Consider the following 22,882-nt stretch of genomic DNA (forward strand, 5'->3'; position numbering starts at 1 on the left):
TAGTTAACAGTACCTACCATGGCAAAAAGAGGCACTCGAACAGATTCAGCGATTCATAATTTAGTGAGATTGATAGCCTTTTTTTTTTAAAGGTTTTTGTATTTGTCTTACATAAAAAGCCTATCAGATTATTTTTACGCAGATGGTTTTTTCCAAAACAGCTTGCAAAAGAAAAAGCTAAACCAGCAATGTTCATTATATACAAAGCCATGCTTTTAAATAAATAGAATAGAAGATTAAGAGGAGTTTTCGCGTGTAAGTGCATTGGTTTTAGTTATTCTGAACTTCGCGGTTTTGATTTCAGATTGCGCAGAGAAGGACTTTGTCGGCGCTAATCTGGTGCAGGTTCTACACAAACTGCTGACGGACGAACACAGCGCGCCGGAGATCAAATACAACTCCATGATTCTCATCTGCTCCATCATGGGATCAGGTGAGTCCAGAGATAGCGTGGGAGCTACTGAGCAAAGAGAAGCCCGGACGGTGCTTTCTAAACCACTAAAATCAATTATCATTAGCGGAAATGAAGCTGAAATCTTAAATAAATTGAAGTAGTTTTAGAAATTAGCTCGAATAATTGAAAGCCGCATGAAATATTAAAAACCAAAAACTTGCAACTTTCAAATTTCCAAAAACTGAAATGAATAACTAAAAAATAAATGCGTTGGAAACACTTTAGAATAGGTAACTATTAACTACGGCTACATTTTTAATTTACTGCTTATTAATAGTTAGTAAGGTGGCTTAGGTATTAGGGATGTAGAATATGTGCTTAATTAGAGCTAATAAGTGGCTAATGTTATGCATGCTAATAAGCAACTAATAGGTGTAACTGCAAAATGCCAATACTTTTAATGGCATAGAAATAATATTCAAATAATACTGATTTAAGCAACCAGTATTTGGACTGTATTTATCAGTTTAAATGTTTTTTAAATGGTAAAAAATGCAATACACGCAAAAGTTAAGCTGTAAATAAAGCGATAAAACTATGGTTTTATATGCATGTCATTCTGCTTAAAAATTTCATTCTAACCATTTTGGAGTGAAAATTGTTCCCGGTTCAAATTTTAAAAATCAAACACAAACCATTTACTTTCTTAAGTGTTTTAGCCTACGGTTCGTCACTCCCCGTTGTTCTTCATAAACCTTTCAGTCCGTTTGGAAAAGAGCAGTGAATGCTGTTCGCCGTGCCAAAGCGCGCTCTCCTTCGAATGAGTGATTTGTTTCTTTTCTCCTCTCCCTTCAGAGCCGCTGCATAAAGAAGTGCAGAGCTTGGCCTTCATCGACGTGGTGTCCAATCTGCGCTCGCACGAGAACAAGACGGTGGCGCACCAGGCCTCTCTCACAGAGCAGAGGTTAACGGCGCAGAGCTAAAGGACTCTCCGGCGGCGTCTCGTCCCTGCCTGCTCCCCCTCACGCGCATATCTCTCGTTGTCATGTGCCAAGCTGTTGTCCCATCTCTCCAAGCCCTCTGTTTGCTCCGCGCATGCAGAGACCTGTTACCCAAAGGCGGCCGTACTTTGTAGACAGCCTTCTGCAATAGATTCATACCCCAACAGCAAGATATTTTTAAAAAGACCATAGCTGTGATTAAAAAAAAAAAAAAACAAAACACGAAATTCACCTGTAAAAGAGGTAAAAAACGTTGGCGGTGGAAATAGCCAATAACCAACTTGTGCATGTTTTTTTTGTTTTTTTTAATCGTCCGGTTTGTTGACGTATCCGTGTTCAGCTAGTCAAGCCACGCCCATATGATATGCTCCGCCCCTCTCCCTCTGCTTACTAATTTGCATAGACGAGTAGAGATCAGATGTGTTTGTACTGTATAGGGCACCTCTGGACCAGCACGGACCTTTTCATGTTTTGCCTCCTGGTCCTTGTGCCGCCCATGATCCATATCTACTGGAAAGAGCTAATTCCATATCTTTAGTCGGTTGCATTTACAGAAATCGATGATTATTGTCATACGGATGCGTGAAGAAGTAATATAGGACTGCAGTCGTCGTATGCGACGCTCTCGGAGACGCAGTTTGTATCATTTCAGGACCTCATCAGAAGAAGTGACGCCGTTATAGTGTAGTAGCGATAACTTAAAAAGGATGGTTCACCAAAACATACACAAAAATAAACGAGTCGCCTTCATGTCGTTCCAAAGCTCTGTGACTTTCTTTCTTTTGGAAGAAAACCAAAGGTGATATTTTGAAGAACGTTGGTAGGTAAACAGCTCTGGGTCTGTATTTCGGTCTGCACCGAGGAAGTCAATGGGACTTTGAACCATTTAGTTAGCAACGTTCTTCAAAATATCTTCTTTTATGTTTCTGAGAAGAAAGAAGTGGCAACATCCTGTGGAAGATACGCCAAGAAGTTTAGCGTCCAATTTGCTTCTATAGTATTTTTGTCTGTACTTTGGAGGTCAGTGGGACCAAACTGTTTTGGTTACCAAAAGAATGAAAATATTTGGTTGCCAAATGTCTTTTGCAGAAGTAAATATAATTTCCACAGCGAAAGGAATTCCATCGAAACTTATTTTTCCATAAAAATTAAAGAAATCTTTACATTGTTTTAAAGAAAGTTGGTAACCGGGCATTTTTGGATCCCGTTGACTTTCATGGTACTTTTTATAAAATGCTATAAAGTTCTAGATTGGATCTAGAACCAAAGAAAGAAATGCAAAGACCCAAGAAGCGAACAAAGAAGTGGCAACATTCTGTAGAAGATATTTTCAAGAACGTTGGTAACCAAACAAAGACTTCCATTGTGTTTTTTGCATTATATACTGTGGAGGTGAGCAGGGTTAAAATGGTTTGGATGCCAACATTCTTCAAAATATCTTCTTTTTTTATAAAATGAAACCGCTTGGTTTTTTTCGTGTTCCACAGAAGAAAAAGAAAGAAATTCGGTAGAACGTGTTTGAAAGTACGCCGGTAACCTAACAGTTGCACGTTTGGAAGTCGCTGTGAATGTTGTTTATTAAGATATCTTCTTTTGGGGAAAAAAAAGAAAAAAAAAAAGCAATGCATACAGGTTTGGAACAACATCAGGGTGAGCGAATGATCGCGTGTTTTTAATTTTGGGTGGACTGTGTATTTAAAACATGCATTCCTGGTCAGAAAAGGACTAGCATGACTGCCGTTAGCACACACACACACACACACACACACACACATGCAGGCTTCAGGACTAAGCAAGGTAACTGAATACTACTACTACTAATGTCTCAGACGACAAACACTCGGTGTGAATGTTTCTTTTGGAGAAAGTGTCTTTTTCTGCATGTGGAGCTGCCCGTCCTTCTTTCCATCCTCTCCGGTATCCTCTGAACATGCACCTCCTCGCATGTCCGATACTGTGAAAATCACTGTTCTGTGGCCATTTTATGTCAGGTCGATAAGTTCCTATTTATCATGTTTGTACCCTCGAGGAACCACACGGCAATCCAGTATATCTACAGTAGGAACCGTACAAATATAAACAGAAATAATTGTTGTATATGTCATTGATGAACTGTACATTTCAAAGATTTAAACTTATTAAAACAATTGCTGGTGACAAATTTACGCTCTGAGATTCTACCTTGACTTCTTGTCGAAGTTAATATCAAGGGGGAAATTCTTTATTGTGTCAGTGTTGACAGGAAAGGCTTTGAGCGAGCAGATTAATGACGCGCCGCACCGGGCTTTTATTCAATTGTATAAATCGTTAGGCTGAATAAAAACTCCCTCATTCGTCTTTTCCATTACGATGTCAACATTTTACGGAATAAAATGATTTGGGAAAGTGGACTGAATCAGCAGAAGCGCTAGTGATTCATTGAGGGGTATGAAAATCTGTCATTGTCAGAAAGGATGTTGAAATATTGCAAAGCGGCTCTTAGAAAATGGCAGGTACTTTTTTTTGTTGTGCATATATTTAAATGAAACAATAAACATGCGTGCATGAACAACCGTCACTGTAAATATTGAAGACCATTTATACCAGATATGAGGGGGGGAATCGAAAAAAGCACATTACGAGATAAATTTAAACTGACACACTGTAATATACACATAATGTGTGTGTGTGTGTGTGTGTATATATATATATACATATATATATATATATATATATAAAAAAATATATATATATATATATATATTATATTTATATATATCAAATAAATATATATATAAATAAAATAAATACATTTTATATATATATATATATATATATATATATATATATATATATATATATATATATATATATATATATATATAAATTATATCATTTTATAAAAATTATGACAAAACTAATTGGATTGGAAATTAAGAGATGTCAAAATTATAGATATCAAATAAGTCAAAATTTGTTGAAATTTGTTGAAACTGACATTGATAAAAAAACATTGTGAACAAAATTGTGTAATTCAAAATTCAAAAACTTAACATTGCGATGTCACAATTATGTCAAAATAAGTCCAAAGTCTTAGATAAAAGGTAACAATTAAGATCTTAAGTCAAAATTATGACAAAAAGCAATAATAATAATAATAATACGATGGAATTGACAAGTGTATGACATAAAAAAGCTAAATAAAGTCAGTTATGACAAGTTAAACAAACTTGAAATTGTTAGAATATTTAATTGAATTATAAATCATATAATTAGTTATGAGTCATAATGGCATCACATTTTTTAACTAAGAATTAACAGCAGTTTTTACTGATGCGTGACCGTTTTTGTCGCTAACGGGATTCTCTCCTCCGAGGACAAACGATAACGTACCACCAAACAATTAATTATACAGAAAACCCATTACAATGCTGAGAAATAATTTATTGAAAATGTTTTGTCTTATTGCTGGAGCATCAAGTAAATGTACGACACGCGGCCTAAAAATCATCACACCTCCGGATGGAGTCTCCCTTCTTTTTACAAGCATGAACACGTTTGAAATGCATCGTAATTGTAAAAGCTACACCAGAATGTCTTTAAAAGAAAAAGAGAGACATAAACCACGTTAAAAGCGTTTTTAGTGATGTATAATTACACACGAGTGCTACGTACAGTAGTGTTACGACTGCATTGTGAAAGTGCTAAAATATCACTCAGATATTTACAACGAAACGAGCGTCTGATTAGTCCGTACGTCCCGGAAAAATACTGCCACGGGTCTCGTTTATCAGAAACGGCTCGTGAAAGATAAACATCTGCGTAAGAAATTCTCTGGGATCTCTCGTTTGTTAGTGCAAGGACAAAAGTACATTTTACAAAAACGCCTTCCCGACGGTTTTAGTGGACGCAAGTCGCCAGAAACGCTTTTTAAACACACGACTGAAATGCATGAGCCAGCGTTGAGAGGATGATTAAAAAAAAAAAAAAAACACTCTCAATGAGAAACTCCCTGACTGAGCTTCAGACGCACAGAGGCTGCGTTAAAAAGAATCACCCGCCACTAACTGGAAAACTTCATTTCCAGGACTATAGCGTCTTAATATAGCGTATTTTAGAATAATTGACCTTATAAAGCCGGACATGTGAAATAATAGTCTTTAAAAAAATCACGTTTTTTGAAATGCGACAGTTTAAGTAAGCGTTTGAAATATGGAGCTCATCTCCAAAGAGGGAAAAAGCACTAAACATTACATTTAGTGCAGTTTGTGATGTTTGTATGACCAAAATATGGTATTGTAATATGAATCAATGAGATCCTTATAACATAAAATTCATACAAGTATCACATGTGAGCCTGTATCTCTTAGTAATATGTCTTAGGCGTCTGGTTTTATGATCAAAGCTCTGCAGTTTCAAAACATAATGCGACACAACGCAATAGAAAGATGAACGAAATAAGCATTGATTATAAAACTCGCTATAGCTTAATAAAATAAAGTCATTATGCCAATTAAACCCATTTATTGTTAACATTTTTGACATTAGTTCACCGGTTTTTATGGTGCATTGTGGGAATTTTTAGTGAGCAAATGTTTCTTTGCACCCTAAACAGTGTCCTGAACAGTGAACTACAACAGTGAGCCGATTGAGACGGACATCTTTTTTTGCGCCAAAGCGATGGACAGCGTTTCGGACGATGCTTTTCGTAACGCTTGTACAGTCCCGCAAATGGTGGTCATTTTTTTTGGTTAACGCAACCTCTGTGGACGCATCGTATTTTCACATCACACACGTTTTGACACGTAAAACACTCTAGAAAAAGTAGCGCTATTTACAGATGGTAAAAGGTTATGGTGGAGACACACACACACACACACACACACACACGTGTGCGAACCAGTGCACTTGGCATCTTGTGTTCATCATTCGCTACCTTAATCGTGCTGGCACAGGCCTGTTCGCAAAAAAGAGAAAGAAACACAGTTTGGACAGTTTCACGACAATCACGTCAAATCTTTCTATTTAGGTTGGTATTAAAGGAACGGTTCGACCAGTGATGAAAACTCAATCTCTCTCAGACCGTAAAAGACGTGGATCGCAACAGATGCAGCACTGCATCACCTGCTCAACGATGGAAGCGGATGGGTGCCGTCGGAGTGAGAGCTGATAAAAACATCACGATGATCCACAAGTGATCCGTAATGCCAAAAGCGGCATGTTTGTAAGAAACAAAATCATCATTAAGACACTGAAAACTGCCAAAATAAGAGTCCATAATCCATAAAAGTCCAAATCCATCCACATACTTGTTTTAAACTCTTTTGGACTGTTTTAATTTGTATCGGTGAAAATTTCTTTCCTGATTCGGACCTGTTCTCTGTAGCAGAGGACTTGCATTTTAGCCAAAAGCAACAGTTCAGACCGTTTAAAAACGTCTTGCCGCATTTGTTTCTTGCAAACATACGTCTTTTCACTTCACAAGACATTAACTGGTGGACTGGAGTGGTGTGGATTTTTTGTGCATTACTGTGATGCTTTCACCAGCTGTTTGGACTCTCATTCTGACGGCACCCATTCACCGCAGAGCAAGCGGTGCAATGCTACGTTTCTCCAAATCCGACGAAGAAACAAGCTCATTTGCATCTTGGATGGTCTGAGATGGTCTTTCTTTAGCAAGTAACCGTTCCTTTAAGAGCATTGAAGGTAGCATCGATATTATATCAGATTGTTTACTAGATTTAAATTACCTGTGAGTGTCTGCAAGACTAGCTGCCACTTCATGTGAACAAACTGCATGAGACAAAAGATATAAAAAGAAGACATGGGTCATAAACAGAAGTCTAAAGCCAGTCGCGTAAGGCCTCATTAAGAGTTGGCGCTGCTCCACTGACTTTTCCAATAAAACCAAAGTAGAGCTTTTATTTTTTTGTGCCAACTTGACAAATTGGGGCCTTGCTTTAGAGAAATCAGCATCTACAGTGTGACGGACTGATTTTCAGCTAGAGAGAACATGACTGATGTGGGATGCATGGGAGGGTTGCAGCAAGGCCAGCCGGCAGATGAAGGTTATAATGAGGGATGAGGCTTGATGCCACGCAGCACACAGTCCGGGGAGCTAAACGGGACTAGAAGAGGGAGAGAGAATCTGAGGAGCAAAAATACGGGGGTTAAGATGACAATGACCACGGAGAGTGACGCATTCGCCTTTACTGCGCTCTTCCTGCAGCAGATCTCCGTGGGACTGGAACCGTGAGGATGTGTGTTATTATGAGAAACGTGACGGAAGGCCATGCGATACTTCACTTTAAAAACATTTTTGAATATACGATGCATTTTTATTTTGTTTTTAAGTTACAATGCAGAAAAAAATTATATATATATATATATATATATATATATATATATATATATATATATATATATATATATATATATATATATACCATTTTTTTATTTTAATTTTTTTAATTTTACATTTTTATACCATTTATATATATATATACACTACCACACTATATATGCTAAGTAAAATGTTATGTTATATATAAATGTTACAATATAAAATAATAGTTTCTATTTTGAGGTTCTTTAAAACATATTTCTGTGATATATATATATATATATATATATATATATATATATATATATATATATATATACACCATTTATTTATTTATTTTTTTATTTTATTTTACATTTTTTATACCATATATATATATGTGTGTATATATATATATATATATATATATATATATATATATATATATATATATATATATATATATACTACACACTATATATGCTAAGTAAAATGTTATGTTATATATAAATGTTACAATATAAAATAATAGTTTCTATTTTGAGGTTCTTTAAAACATATTTCTGTGATGCAAAGCTGGCATTAATTCTAAAATGTCACACGATCCTTCAGAAATCGTTCTAATATGCTGATTATTAGACTTATCAATGTTGGCAACAGTTGTGCTGCCAAACCTTTTTTTCTTGGAAATGGTGATGCTTTCTTCAGGGTTCTTTGACAAACAAAAAAAGTTAAAAAGCATTTATTCAAAATACAGATATTTCTTATAAATCGAACACGATCTTTGCTGAATAAAAGTTAGAATTTTTTCCAAACATTTATGGACACCAAACTTTACAGTCGCGTGTATTGTTAAAAAAGATTTCTATTTTTATTTATCAAAGAATCCTGAAAAAAAAAAAAACAGTATCACAGGTTCCAAAAAAATATTAAGCAGCAGAATTTCTGAAGGGTCATGTGACACTGAAGACTGGAGCAATGATGCTGAAAATTCAGCTTTGCATCGCAGGAATAATGTTTTATGATGTGTATTAAAATTTAAAAATGTTATTTTACATCGTAATAATATTTTACAATATAACATTTTCCCCTGTATTTTTGATCAAATAAATGCAGCTTCGGAAACTCCTTTAAAAACAGTCTGAAGGGTAGTGTATATATTAAAAGTATATATAAAACTATAATAATATCTCAATTATATGCTAAAACTACACTGCTCTAAGTAGTTATAGAATTTGCACATAATTGAAATATTTAATGACGAATATTATCAGTATAACAGTTTATGTGGAAAGCTGAATTTAAGTAAAAAAAAATTTGATGTCATATATAAGTACACTAAAATTAATATTTTTGTACTTATTAATGTTGGGTTTTTCACACTTTAAGCATATTTCCAAAAAAATGCAAGTAATTATTCAATTAAATATGAAGACGGTCAGCTGCCGTCAACGTATTGCATTTCATATAAAATTAAAAGAAAATGCGATTTAATTCAATCTCAGTTAAATTTCAATGCATGCTATTTCTGCAATAATGTCTCTTTTTTTCGCAAGGGTGCTTTTTTCTTAAAGTGAATTTCTCTTGAACCTTCGAGAGCGTCTGTGAAAGCGTATCTGGTTTGATGTTAGCGAATGCCTGAGCGCCGATGAGTGATTGCTGTCATGGAGGAGGATGAGCACTGACTAGCTCTCGGTGGAGGAAGAGGAGAGCGCTGATGATCTAGGAGAACACACACATACACACACACACACACAACACAAGCAGGCACGTTTCACACCCACCAGGCCGGCCTCCCTCAGGAGTACGCCGAGGCTTTCTTGCCGTAGTGGGACGGGGGGCGGCGGGCGACGTAAGAGAGGGGCGGCACCCTGATGAAGGCATGGGGAGGAGAAGTGAAGTTGTGAGGTGAGTCGGTGTGGATGTGACTGAGACGACGGAGGAAAGTGACTGGGAGGTGTGTGTGTGTGTGTGTGTGTGTGTCGCGAGGAGATAAAATCACATCAGTCTAGAGAGAATGGCTGAGTTGTTGCAAAAAAATGTATTTTTATTATATTGCTAAATATATTACTTTAATATATTAAAATGCTATTAACTACATTTGTGAACGCAATGCCAGTCATTTTCTATACACTTCATCTGAAAGCTGAATAAATACGATTTTCTACTGACGGGCAATATTTGGCTGTATTTACATATTTTAATAATATTTATATCTGTAATCGGAGGGTGCATAAAAATCGAAATATTGAGAAAATCACCTATACTGTCTCATCAATGGAAATAAAGTTTTGACATCTTTACGGTAGCAGATTTACTAAATTTCTTCACCTTTCTTTAAAGAGAAATCAATAACTGACCCACGCTGCGTATTTTTTGCAATATATACACGCTACTACTTTTGTACAGAGCCCTTTAAGTGACTGATATTTAATGCCGAAGAACTTTACATAAACGATTACATGCCACAGCTTTTTTTTTTTTTTTTTTTTTTTTTTATAAATCATCAGCCCAAATTAGCACTTGATTCATTTCAGGCCAGTATTATAACGACTCTTAATCGTATGCCTTTTAGCAGTGTTTTTCTGTTTAGCGATCTATTTCTTAACACGGTCATCTTCATCTGGTTCCTGTTTTGTCCACACGGTGGCACATCTCGAAGCAAAAACGGCAAACTAGCGAAGGTTTAGGACTCCAGAGTCACTTACGGCTTTAAAGAAGCGAGCCATTGATGTGCATTATGAATAAAGTGGAAGATGTACAGGCGTCGAAGCACTGGGGCGAAAGAGAAAAGCTGCTTGCCGTGGCGGTATGCAAAAGTAGAGCAGGAACGGAGCGGTGCGTGTGCGTTTGCGTGCGTGCGTTCTTACCAGCTGGCTCTCACAGCCTCGATGTCGCTGACTAAATTTTGCGCGAGGCATATTCCAAATATCTGTGGGAAAACGAGAGAAGAAAGGTGAGGTAGGAGCAGCGGGAGCGGCCGGTGATCGCAGGTGAAGGCGTCCTCACCTGCAGCAGAGCGATGCCGATGAAGATCCCAGCCACTACTGTCAGGTTGTCCTGAAGCCATTTCTCAAACTGCGGCACACAGCCTTTGACGTTGATGTACGTCTTCTGCTCTGCGTCCTAAAGACGAACACGGGAAATCAGGATCAGTGCTTCGTCCTCTTTCTAGAGTTTGAACTCGCCTACTTATTTCCAGTGTCATCTTACAGATCCTTCATCTAAATTATTGCGATTTGATATATATATATATATATATATATATATATATATATATATATATATATATATATATATCAAATCAATCATTTAGATATATATATATATATATTATATATATATATAATATATAGAATAAGTAACACTTGATAACTATTAACTACGACTTTTCCCTCAATAAATTCTTAATTTGCTGCTTATTAATAGTTAGTAAGGTAGTTATTAAGTTTAGGATCAGGGATGTAGAATAAGGCATTAATATGTGTTTAATTAGCACTAATAAATGGCTAATATTCTAGTAATATTTATTCTAATAAGCGAGTAGTAGGTGTATTTGTACAATAAAGGGTTACCAATATTTTTTCTAAACGGTAGATTAAAATTATTGGAGTATATTTTAAGGTTAGGGTTAAGATCAAATTGTGAATAAAAAACGTTGGGTTATATTTTAGGTTTTTTTTTTGTTTTTGCTTTTTGTTGTCGCTATGTGTTAGCCATTTCTTTTTTATTTAATTTTGAAGTACTGCTAATAATTTATGAGTGAAAAACGTTTAATGCGAATAAGTTTTTGTGTCTCTGTGTGTGATCGACGGAAAGCTTATCTGTTCAGTATAAATCTTTTTTATTTTAATTTCGAATGCGTGGTCAAGGGTCACACACAGACACACAAATGCACATTTGAAAGCACACACACACACACACACACACGCAGCCATGGGGAAATACAGAGTGTAAAGTCACAATACTCACCGGTTTCGCCCGAACATCATATCCACATTGCGTGTTGATCACATCCTCCTGCAAAACACATTATCGATGCGTAATTATTAGAAGATCACTGTAACGTTTCATTTTTAAGGAAGTGTGCTGACAGTGTGAAGAATTCCAGTGTGGGTGGAGTGAAGAGATAAGACTGGAAATAGCAAACTCTGAGGGAGTTACTGTCGTCATTTTCGTCTTCCTACTTATAAACTGGTAACAGGATGTGCCTGTCCCCCTCCAAATATTTATGACTTATTTCACCTTCGGTAGCTGTTACTCATTCAAGTCACATTTATGAAAAATTGTGACCATTCGATAAATTAACAGACTCTTCCTTTCCACTTTATTTTAAGGTGTTCTTGTTACACTGTAATTACACATTAAGTATTAATTAACTACATGTACTTCAGGATGAAAGTTAGGTTTAGGGTTATTACATGTAATTTTGCATAATTTATTGGTATTATAACGGTAACTACTTGTAAGGTGTAACAAGGACATCTTAAAATAAAGTGTTATGGTAGATAAATGCAATATGTAATATTTAGTTCTGCTTTTATTATTCATCGCTGCTTGTAATCCGATCATTTAATGTCAATGATGTTTATTTGTTATCAGTTAATAGCTCATAATTTCTCCTAATGAGCGTCCTCGTCTCTGTAGACATGCTCGCAGTGCTTGTTTGCTTTCCGCGAGATGCTATTTTTACTCTGTTCACGTAGACCGAATCCTGTTTAATACTCCCCTTTTGTTTCGCTCTTTGTCGCGTATTGTTTGCGCTTTCCCCCCTCGCGCTATTAGTCTCTGTTAAATCTCGGAGATAGTGGCATGCAAATCGTGCTGGGAAAAGAACAGGACGTTTGTGGAGCCAGACAGCGAGTATCTCACTGGCAAAATATTTGAAGAAAGTCTTAATAGCATCGGATTCAAATATAAAATAGGCTCACCAAAAAAATAGTATTTGCTGAATATCCACTCGCCCTCAGACCATCCAAAACGTAGATGTAGTTTGTTTCTTCATTAGATTTGGAGAAATGCGGCAACGCGCGACGATGTATCCTCTGCAGTGAATGGGTGCCGTCAGAATGAGAGTCCAAACAACTGATGAAAACATCACAGAAATCCACACCACTCCAGTTAACGTCTTCTGAAGTAAAAAACTGTGTTTGAAAGAAACAATCCCTGACGGCACCCATTCACTGTAAAGGATCCATGCTGAGCAAGTTTCTCCAAATCTGATGAAGAACAAACTCATCTCCATCTCGGATTGCTTGTACGTCACATAATGAAATGCAGCTTTCATTCAGCTGCCATAAAAATGTATTTCTTACTGCCGGGTCTTTGGTGCAACAGGAGAAGGGCACGCCACATTTTTCTCGGCTGGGGTTGCTGTCTGTGCAGTTAAAGTAGATGTTGAGGTTCCAGTCATCTGCTCCGAACGCACCACAGCATTCCCACTGAAGAAAAGCAAATATTGTGCATGCAATTACATTTATTGGGTTTTGAAACTCACATTCATCTAAAATGAAGTTACAATAATTTGGACTGTTGGATAAATCTAATAGGAAGCATTAGACTGTATCTGTTTAATACACGTCAATGTCAGAGCCGTGTTTTCCCATTATACTAATATTTGATGCAGGGCTTTTCTGTGTCTGTCTTCTTTATCATGCAAGGTCAGCAAGGAAATAACACGACAGCATCTGCCCGACTCTGATATCTAATTAAATCTGTCCTGAGGAAAAGCATCTGCTGGAAAGAGATCCGCAGTACGGAGCAAAAACACAGTAAAGCTGAATTTGCAGTGCATTGTGGGACCGTATCAGGGTTTCGCTCAGGAAACAATGGCATTTGCGTGCCGAGTGTGAACTTCTACTTATATCTGAACTTTGTTACAGTGATAGACGTCAGAGGGATGCATATAAATAAATGCATACATAATAAAAGTGTTTTTTTTACTAGAATATCAGTTAATTTTAATGGGTTTCTTTATATCAATCAAATACAAAAATGCATGGAAAATAGAATAAAATATGAAAATATATTATCCAAATATTTAAAGGTGTCCTTGTTACACGTATTTACTATTATAATAACAATAAATTATGCATAATTACATGCAAGTCCTTTCCAATCCCACATATAGTTATTTAAATTAGATTAATATAGTTATATTAGATTGTGGATTTTCAAAATGATCTTTCATGCAGTGTGTAACGCAGCTCTAAGTGAATGAAAACATCTGAAAGTGCACCTTTTATAAAGAAAAGAAAGTCTTGACTCTGAATCACTGAAACGAGTCGAATCACTTGAATCCCGAGCCGATTAATGAACTGTGAGAATATCGCCGGCCTGCTTCTCGGTCTTTTTGTGTTGGTCTGACTGAAAATGCAATTTCATTCTTAACCACCAGGTGCTGCTTTATCAGTGTTAAAACAGTGTTTCCCCGGCAACACACAAACCCTGCTTCATCAGTCCTTACAGGCGTGATGAGATGAAAATGAGACCCATCGAGCGCAGATTAGCGTCACAGAAAAACGAATCACTGAGCGAATTGTTTGGGAGTCTTAAAACAAGTAAGGTACAAATTAATGCATATCATACAAAAATAACATTTGGCCTTTGACTGTGCTATATATAAGAAATGTTATAATTCAATGCCACTTCAGGAGCAGCTTTTGTGCCACCTCTACGGTGCAAAGATGAACTTTGTTGATACATATATTATATTTAATTGGTAACAGTATTTTAAATTCACTTACATGTACTCATGGCATTCAGAATAGAATAATAAAACACTATATCTATCTATAAAGTGTCTCTATTAGAGTCGTCTTGTAGTGTTCTCCCATTGGTGGTTTTGGTCTGAGGTGAAAAAATATATTTTTCTTTTTTTTAAATTACAGTACATTCAGACCTAAACGGCACCGTTTCCTGAGCATGACCCAGTAACATTTTAAATGTCAGCACACTCTAGTCTCGAAGTAAACAAAATTCAGAGCAGTTTGACATCCTACTATTCAAAGAAATGAAGAAGCACGAAGCGACGGGGATCTCCGTAAGTGAACTGCGTGTGCTGACAGTGAATAAGGAGTCTTCAAGTCACGCTGTTGCTATGGGAACTGCTTCTGTAATGACATGTGGCGCAGATAAACTGATAGTTTGCTTTTTTTTTTTCCTCCTGTGCACACATTTTTTCCCCGTTCACGCCTTTCCTCGCTTTCCCCTTCTAGTGTATTTTCTGTCTGTGTATCTTCGGTCTTACATATTCCTGAGTGAAGTCGATGAGGTTCTGCAAGTCAATGTCATCTCTGTAGGCTCGTATGTTGTTGTTGATGAAAAAGTTGAGCTGATCTTTAATCCAGTCTTTAAAGACAAAGGCCAGGATGCCGGCGGTCAGCTCCAGGAAGAAGATTATCCCCAGAAACACAGAAAACTGGGAGAGGAGAGAGACGAAAACACGCCATAAACACGCAACCCACGGCGGCAATTCTTTTTCTGTAATAAAAAGTAATAAAATATCAAAATTGAGAAAAAGATTGTAATTTTAGCGGATGTATTTTTAAATTATTGCTACCAAAATGCATTTCATTTTAAAATAAACAAATTAATACATACTAAATGGAGATAAATAAATAAATGAGTGACATCAGATTGTAAATTTAGTTCAGATTTAGCAAATTTATTATTTTTTTATTTCTGAAATGCATCGCAATCTACGCAGTCGAAGCAAACGCCTCCCCCCAAAAAATAATAAAATAAAACTAAAATTTTTAATTTCTCTATTGCAATAGTTTTTTGCAATTTAACTCCCAAATTATAAACTAAATAATGCATGTAGTTAAAATAATATTATTAAAAAAATCGCTCGTGACCTTAGATTGTAAAGAATACTTTTTGTGATTTTGTACATGCATGTATTAATGATGAGAAAAACCCATGCGTGCAAGCGTTAAAACAGCATTTATCAGTTTCGTAGCAGGCTGCACCCACACCTAACGAGAATCAAAGCTTGAAAACCTACAAATTTGAGCAGGAAGGTGTTCTCCCTCAAGGCTCCGATACAGCCCGCGAAGCCCAGGATGAACATCACCCCTCCCACCACCAGAAACAACCACACCGGGTCAAATCCACCCAGATCCGTGATGGAGGAGATGTTAGACAGAACCCCCTGAGGAAGACACGGAGCTCTAATTAGCTGAACGGCTTCCCAGAACCTCTCGAATTTGCCATCGTTTGCAATTACGCGAATATTTCGTTACGAGCAGAAACGGCGTGCTTTCGCAGACAAAAATACGGCACGAAACACGGCAAACCAAGCACACGCGATAATCAAAGGGTTTTTATGCTTGTGTGTGAAAGATCAGAAATGCAGCAATAGTTTCAGTCTTATGAAACTGTCCAAAAATGCCCTTTTTGGTCCACTTTAACCAAAACAGAAAACGGCTGCATGTCATAAAGTTATCCCATAAGGGTAGTTAACTTAATAAATACGTGAATAAACACCGTCAAACGATTAATGGTGATTTATTATGTGTATATAAATACACATGCATGTATATATTTAAGAACAAATGTTGTTTATGCATTTACTAGATTGCATTTACTTGTTATAACTAAACAATAACAACATAACTAAAACCAAGCTTAGATAAAAATGAATACATTTATATAACTATATTATATATGTAAAATAATATGAACAATACATTATTATCGCAGTAGTCCTCATTGCATCTCAGCTTCACGCGTATGTTAATATGCATACCAAATAAAGATAAATTGCGTGGATTATGTATTCAGTATTGTTTTCCTCACCTTCTCACTCCATGCCCACAATCCGATTCCAAGGAAAGCCACGCCAAGCAACTATAAAACAAGACAGATATGGCAACAGTTGAAAACAATGATTCCACGCATTATTTGTTCAACCTTTTGAAACACAAAAGAAGGCGGCAAGCTATATTTCGTGCGCGCGAACCCCATTTAAATGTTTATTTAACCCGCAAGTATATACAAAAAGCAACGTTCAGAAAAAGCATGATAATGTTACAGCTGATTGTTGTCCGTGATTATGAAAATTTCATGTGGTTTGGACACAGATTACTATTATAAGTACACAGTGCACACAGTTTCCTTTTCAAACCCCCTCCCGGTGAGCCGAAGCTGAACATTAAAGAAAAAAAGATGAGAACGTTTTATCTGATCCAAACATTAGGTCATTAGCATTGAATGTAAAGGGTGCCAGCCTCCATATCTCACACTTAAGGTCTCGTTTTTGATTTCAGCAGCTTCTTATGTTACACTCTGACACAGTTTCTGCAATCTGATATTATACGGTGGCATCTGAGCGGACATCTGGCTCTTCCCGTGAGACGCGTGTCCTCATTGTGTGCGTAGGGCTGTGACTCTGAACTGGAGAACACAGCCTTTATACCTTATTTCGTCTTATACTTTTTAACAAACATTAAGCGCACAAATATGCACTGTGTTCGCATGAACTGAAATGATAATTTGCTAAAAACCCACTCGCCATTTGGACTTTCAAGACTGGTTTGTTTCTTCGTTGGAACAGATTTGGGGAAATGCAGCACTGAATCAGTAACGGATGCTCTGCAGTGAATGGGTGCCGTCAGAATGAGAGCCCAAGCAGCTGATAAAAACGTCAAAAATGCTCCAGTCGGTCAGTTCACATTTTACGAAAATGTTGTTTTTAAGAAACAAATCTATCATTAAGACATTTTAATGAGTGCAGAACGGTTCTAAACAATCACGTGGGTGGGGTTTTTTCACTGTAGGACGTGTCATACGGATTATGAATACATATTTTTGCCAGAAACAATGGTTTAAATTTAAACGTTTCTCAAAAATGCACAGTTTTTCCACCTCGCAAGACATTAACCGATGGACTGGAGCGGTGTGGATTACTTGTGATGTTTTCACCAGCGGTTTGGACTCTGACGGCACCCATTCACTGCAGGGCATCCAAGCGATGCAATACTGAATTCCTCCGAATCTGTTGTGATGAAGAAACTCATCCGCATCTTGAATGAACTGAGCGTGGGTACAGTTTCACTCTGTATGAGACAAAAACTAACGATAAAAAAGAGCTAGCTAATTCTACACGAATAAATCAAATTGTGGGTTCAAGACCTTCGCTCAGATCAACCATCTCTACTGTTTATCACAAGCCGTCCGACCAGAATCTCATTCACTATTCAAGAAAACACTCCCAGCTACATTTTGCCAAGTCGTTTCAGTCTAAATGGCCCCGTTTGTCCATCTTTTCATCATCAGAGCACACTTTTTGTGTGCATGAATTATGCAAGACAACAGTACGGTGATTGTGGGTAGAGGGTCTTTCGCATACAGTAGATCTTTTAGCAAAAATGAACCGTAACTCAGACACAACGCAGTCCTGTATTTACTTCATACGCCGGAAAAAATACATGCAGGATTTGCTTTCACTATTCCAATAATATTTGTATTATTTGCAACAAGATCTGCTGCTTAGTAATAAATAGTAAGATACGTTTACGTTTAGGCATGAAGTAGGATTGGTCGTGCATAATAAGACAGGAAAATGTGATTTATAAGTACTAATAAACAGGTAATATTAATGTTAATAAACAACTAGTCAATAGTGACAATTAGTCCCTGAACTAAAATGTTACCATTATCGCATTTCAAAAAATTCCACATTGAACAAATATAACACAAGTGCACTATTTACTACAACTTTTACCTCGATAAACTAATTTGTTGCTTATTAATAGCTAGTTAGCCAGTTGTTAAGTTTAGGTGTTGAAAAAAAGACGTTCCCACACTACTTCTTGTCCGAATCCACTTGGATGCATGTCAGAGTAAGGAAGAAAAGATCCGTCTCTACTTGTTTTTTTTTTGTAAATTTAAGGAATTTTAAATAAAAAAGGTTTTTTTGTAAAGTGGTCGCTACTGGAAGGAGACCTTGAGCGTGAGGAATGAAAGACAATTTAGTTTGTTGGACTCGATTTCAAAAAAACAGACAGAAGTTTTGTGGAGCACAAAGACCCCATTCATTCCCGTCCAACTTCACACACAATGGAGCGGACAGGGAAACACGCAGCTTTTTTCAGCATCACGGGGTGTTTGTTTGTGATATTACACAAGTGCACACACACACACACACACTTGACATATCTCTGGAAAAATGCATATTTCTTCCTACGAATATTCCCAGCGCAAACATGCATTATTACGATCGTTTTCGTAACAACCAGGCGCACCATTAAAGCTTAATCACAATGGCTACCCTGCGCTCAATAATAGAGTATAGAGAATTATATAAGATTACCGTATGCAGTAAAAGGCCAATGGTCACATGTAGACCATACTGCGTGCATGCATCTTTAATACTTGCATTAATATTATATAAAAATAGTTTTAAACAGAATTTATTGAGTTTAAGTGAATCTGAGTTTAAGTCATGTGATTCTTCAGAAATCATTCTAATGCTGATTTCAATAAACATTTTTATTATTATTATTATCAATGTTGAAGCTGTGGAAATCATGATACCACTCAGAAGTTCGGGGACATCAAAGAAAATAAATTAATACTTTTATTTAGTAAGATTTCTATTTCAGCTAAATGTGACCCTGGACCACGAAAGCAGTAAAAGGGTACATTTTTCAAAATTGAGATTTTTACATTTGAAAGCTGGTTGATATGTGGTTTGTTGTGATCTGACGATGTTTGTCCGAGATATAACTATTTGAAAATCTGATGGTGCAAAAGAAAAAACAAAACACTGAGAAAAATCACCTTTAAATCTGTCCAAATGAAGTAATGAATATTACTAATACAAATTGTTTTACTAATCAAAAAACTTACGATAGGAAATGTACAAAATATCTTAATAAAAATTATATTTACTTAATATTATATTGATTTTTGGCATAAAAGAAAAACAGATCATTCTGACCCATGCAAATATACCCCAGTGAGTAAAAGAAACCTAAAGAAACATGTAAATGTTGACATAATAAGAACATCATTAATAACATTTAATAATATGACCGGCAAACTGGTATTGAATGATGCTGAAAATGTAGCTTTTTAAACCACAATAATATTTCACAGTATTACCGTATTTTTAAAAATTACTTTTTTATGGTTACACCTATTAGTTGCATCTTAGCATGCATATTACCAGAATATTAGCCATTTATTAATGCTTATTAAGTGCATATTAACGTCAAATATTATTCTACATGACCTTATTCTACATCTCTAATCCAATACCTAAACTACTATTAATAAACAGCAAATTAAGACAGAAAGATGGAAACCACACACACACACACACACACACACACACACACACACATATTCAGACAAAACATTTTTAGTTGGACATATTATATTCTTGTTCACATCTGGCATCATGGCCAGCTCACTCTTAAAGGAAATGACATACACCTCAGTGAAAACACTCTTTATGTAAGCCAGAAAAACGTCACACGGACACAAAGAAGTGCTTTGACTTAAGAAACAAGCCTGACTCGCTTTCGATTTGGAAATGCATTCAGACAGAGAGCAATATTTCTGAGCCGTTATACGCTGCGCGGCCAAAATAAAGCAATAGCTTCGGTTGATTTTATTTCTAGCGCTCAGCTAGTCCCTGTTATTCTTACACATGCTATTTGCAAACATGCTTAAATAAAGTGTAAAGCGCTTCTCGTACGCCATGCCATTAAAAGAGTTTATCTTATACATTTGGGAGGTCCGTTTACTGTTTTATCCGAGCGTCTTAAAGGGGCGTCATTAATGTCAGCTTTACACCACGACTATAATTAGTGCAGCTGCTTTCTGATATGTACAGTAGGGGAAATGCCATTTTTCATTATGAGTCATCTAAAGAACGAGAAAAAGCATTACTCGAACGAGCAGGAGTCAACGAGTTCAACCAAACCAGCAACAACGAACAATGTTTATGCGATACATTAGCCTTTACGGGAGCAGGTGACATACGTGGCATCTATTATCTATTGAAAATCAGTTTAGCAATCTCTTTTCGTTATTTATGGTATTTGTCTGTTGTCAAACGTCACATTAAATTGAGTTTAAGCCATTTTCTTCCTCCATTTGAAGCGACTGAAAGGACGAGACAGCTGTAAACGTGCGGGAGCTGTAATGTCGCAAGTGTATGAAGTTCACCGAGCTCTGTACAGTAACACGCTCAATAATAGCGCCCTCGTTATTGAACCTCACAGGGCTCATGTGAAAGGACGAGCGTCCCAGATAATCAGTCAACACTTAAACTAGGTGATGCGAAAGAGAGGTACGGATCTAGCTTAGGAAAATAAATCGGGCTTTACATTCTTAAAAATGAATCGAGATCGTTTCCGGCTCCCGAAGAAGCTTAAAATTCTTAAAAAGAACCTGCAAGAACCTTCTGTGCAGGTTCTGCGGAAGTTAAGGGTTCTTCATGGGACTCTAGGTGCCAATAAAAAACCTTTTTTAGGAGTGTTTCAACAGAGTTTAAGGGAATTCGACTCATAATTTGTATGGGATCCACAAAGATTTGGCAATGTGGCACAACTCGCGGTGCTTACTTTTACTTGGCTGTAAACGTGAAGTAAACCAATCAGGACGCAGCAATGCCCCTTAATTATTGGACTGGCATTATGAAATAATAAATGGGATTATTAAGATTACAGGTATGCCAAATGCATGTATTTGGTCCGAAAAGACAAATAAAAGGCTCAAGACGAACCTCAAAAGACTGCACCCCTAAATTGCCAAGAGCCATTTTTAAAATGTGAAATTAGCTCAATTTAAAATGCGTTTAACGTTAGTGATGTCGCAATCAAATTGCATGTATATATTTAATGTTATTAATTTATAGATACTATAAAATCTAAGATGATCAATATATAAATGCATAAAAATAAATATTTTAAAAATTGTAAAAATACATAAATACACACACAAAACATATTTTTGGATGCGATTAATCGCTATTAATTGTTTGACAGCACTATTTAATATGTGTACTATTTGAAATGCTTAAAATTAAAAGCGGTAAACAGGGATGGGGTACATTGGGGAGAACTTGATTAAATATTTTGAACTGTTAACTAATCTATTAATAACAGATCTCACTGTAATAAGAAACAGCACGACATAACTCAGCACTTTGTACTGTTTTCAACGTTGGGATGAAATAAAACTACACGCTGAAGCCTATTTGAACGAGTATTAAAGTTACAGACGCTGAAAAACAACGCGTTAATCCCGGATCTTTCAGTAGAAACGACTGCATGTAATCTCGAGTCACTCCAGCTATTGCATTCAATCCAGGAGACAGGATCCATGTGTCGGTGTACAGTAAGGTCGACGCATCGCTTCACAGAGAGAAAGCCGATTATCTGTAGTGCGCACTTGACTCGGCTGCCGTCGTGAGCGTATGAGATAAACGGGTATAAAATCGCAGTGAAACGAGTTTATATGAACGCAGATGCAAGACCAGAGGCGTCTCGACGTAGAATAATCGACAGGTTTTCGTTTAATCGACAGATTGCGCCTGTCTCTTACAGTGCATGCCGGCTTCAAACAAACGGAACAAAGGAGCTGAGGTGCGAAATACCCATAAACCATTCACATTCACATGCATTCACATGAAGACACGCCGATGCGTTATAAACAAAGCCGCGGCGCTGCGAGCGCAGCTCTTACCCAAAATATTATGTTAAATCCAAATATGAAATATTTGATGCAGCAGCTGACTTCTTGACCCTTGTAATGCTTCCCTGACATCATTTGGCTCGTTTTCTCCAGAACAAACTACTGGGTCACATAAAACGCGAAGCGGGTTATTATTCCGTTTTTAGGACATCGATGTCAAAGTGTCCCGGTGTGTCGTTATCCGCGTAAAAGAAACATAATGCTGGCCAACTTCAACGGCAGCTGAATGCGGCACAATGCTAACTGTCATTTATAAACGGATCCGCTGACTTTAACGCGGCGTGTGTCGAAATAACGGCCCCTTCTTCTCCGCAATTAGTTCACATCGCTCTTTTTTTCGCTTGACATGGCTGCTTTTGATTGACAGCGCTCGCAACCAATCAACGGCCGCGCCTCGACCCTCCCCCCCACCGGGGCACGCCTCTCGTCGCGAGCACGCGCTTAAGTAGTTTTCGTGCACGGGCTCAGTTTTTT

The 22,882-nt window shown here is 36.8% G+C and overlaps 2 protein-coding genes across 6 annotated transcripts in view; one reads left to right on the forward strand and one right to left on the reverse strand.

The window, feature by feature from the left end:
- rap1gds1 (RAP1, GTP-GDP dissociation stimulator 1) overlaps window positions 1–3,560 on the forward strand; it is a 34,465-nt gene extending 30,905 nt beyond the window's left edge. The window contains 2 exon segments of the mRNA XM_043245431.1: window positions 305–433; window positions 1,250–3,560. Coding sequence (XP_043101366.1) covers window positions 305–433; window positions 1,250–1,377 — 257 coding nt within the window. The 3' untranslated portion in view covers window positions 1,378–3,560.
- Window positions 3,561–4,604: 1,044 nt separating this feature from the next.
- Window positions 4,605–22,774, reverse strand: tspan5a (tetraspanin 5a). 5 transcript variants are annotated; one of them, XM_043245426.1, is made up of 11 exons: window positions 22,400–22,772; window positions 16,499–16,549; window positions 15,705–15,851; window positions 14,946–15,116; window positions 13,012–13,137; window positions 11,669–11,716; window positions 10,706–10,822; window positions 10,567–10,628; window positions 9,481–9,567; window positions 7,125–7,167; window positions 4,605–6,331 (listed from the first exon to the last, which is right to left on the reverse strand). In XM_043245426.1, exons 1-9 carry the CDS (start codon window positions 22,481–22,483, stop codon window positions 9,495–9,497), a joined length of 879 nt encoding a protein of 292 aa, XP_043101361.1. In that variant the 5' UTR covers window positions 22,484–22,772; the 3' UTR covers window positions 4,605–6,331; window positions 7,125–7,167; window positions 9,481–9,494. The 5 variants fall into 5 exon arrangements, with proteins under 5 accessions (XP_043101361.1, XP_043101363.1, XP_043101364.1 ...); XM_043245428.1 differs by lacking the exon at window positions 13,012–13,137 and having other exon boundaries at window positions 22,400–22,774; XM_043245429.1 differs by lacking the exon at window positions 15,705–15,851 and having other exon boundaries at window positions 22,400–22,773.
- Window positions 22,775–22,882: the final 108 nt, after the last annotated feature.

The sequence above is a fragment of the Puntigrus tetrazona genome, chromosome 7 (genome assembly GCF_018831695.1).
Source record: "Puntigrus tetrazona isolate hp1 chromosome 7, ASM1883169v1, whole genome shotgun sequence".
Lineage (NCBI taxonomy): Eukaryota > Metazoa > Chordata > Actinopteri > Cypriniformes > Cyprinidae > Puntigrus > Puntigrus tetrazona.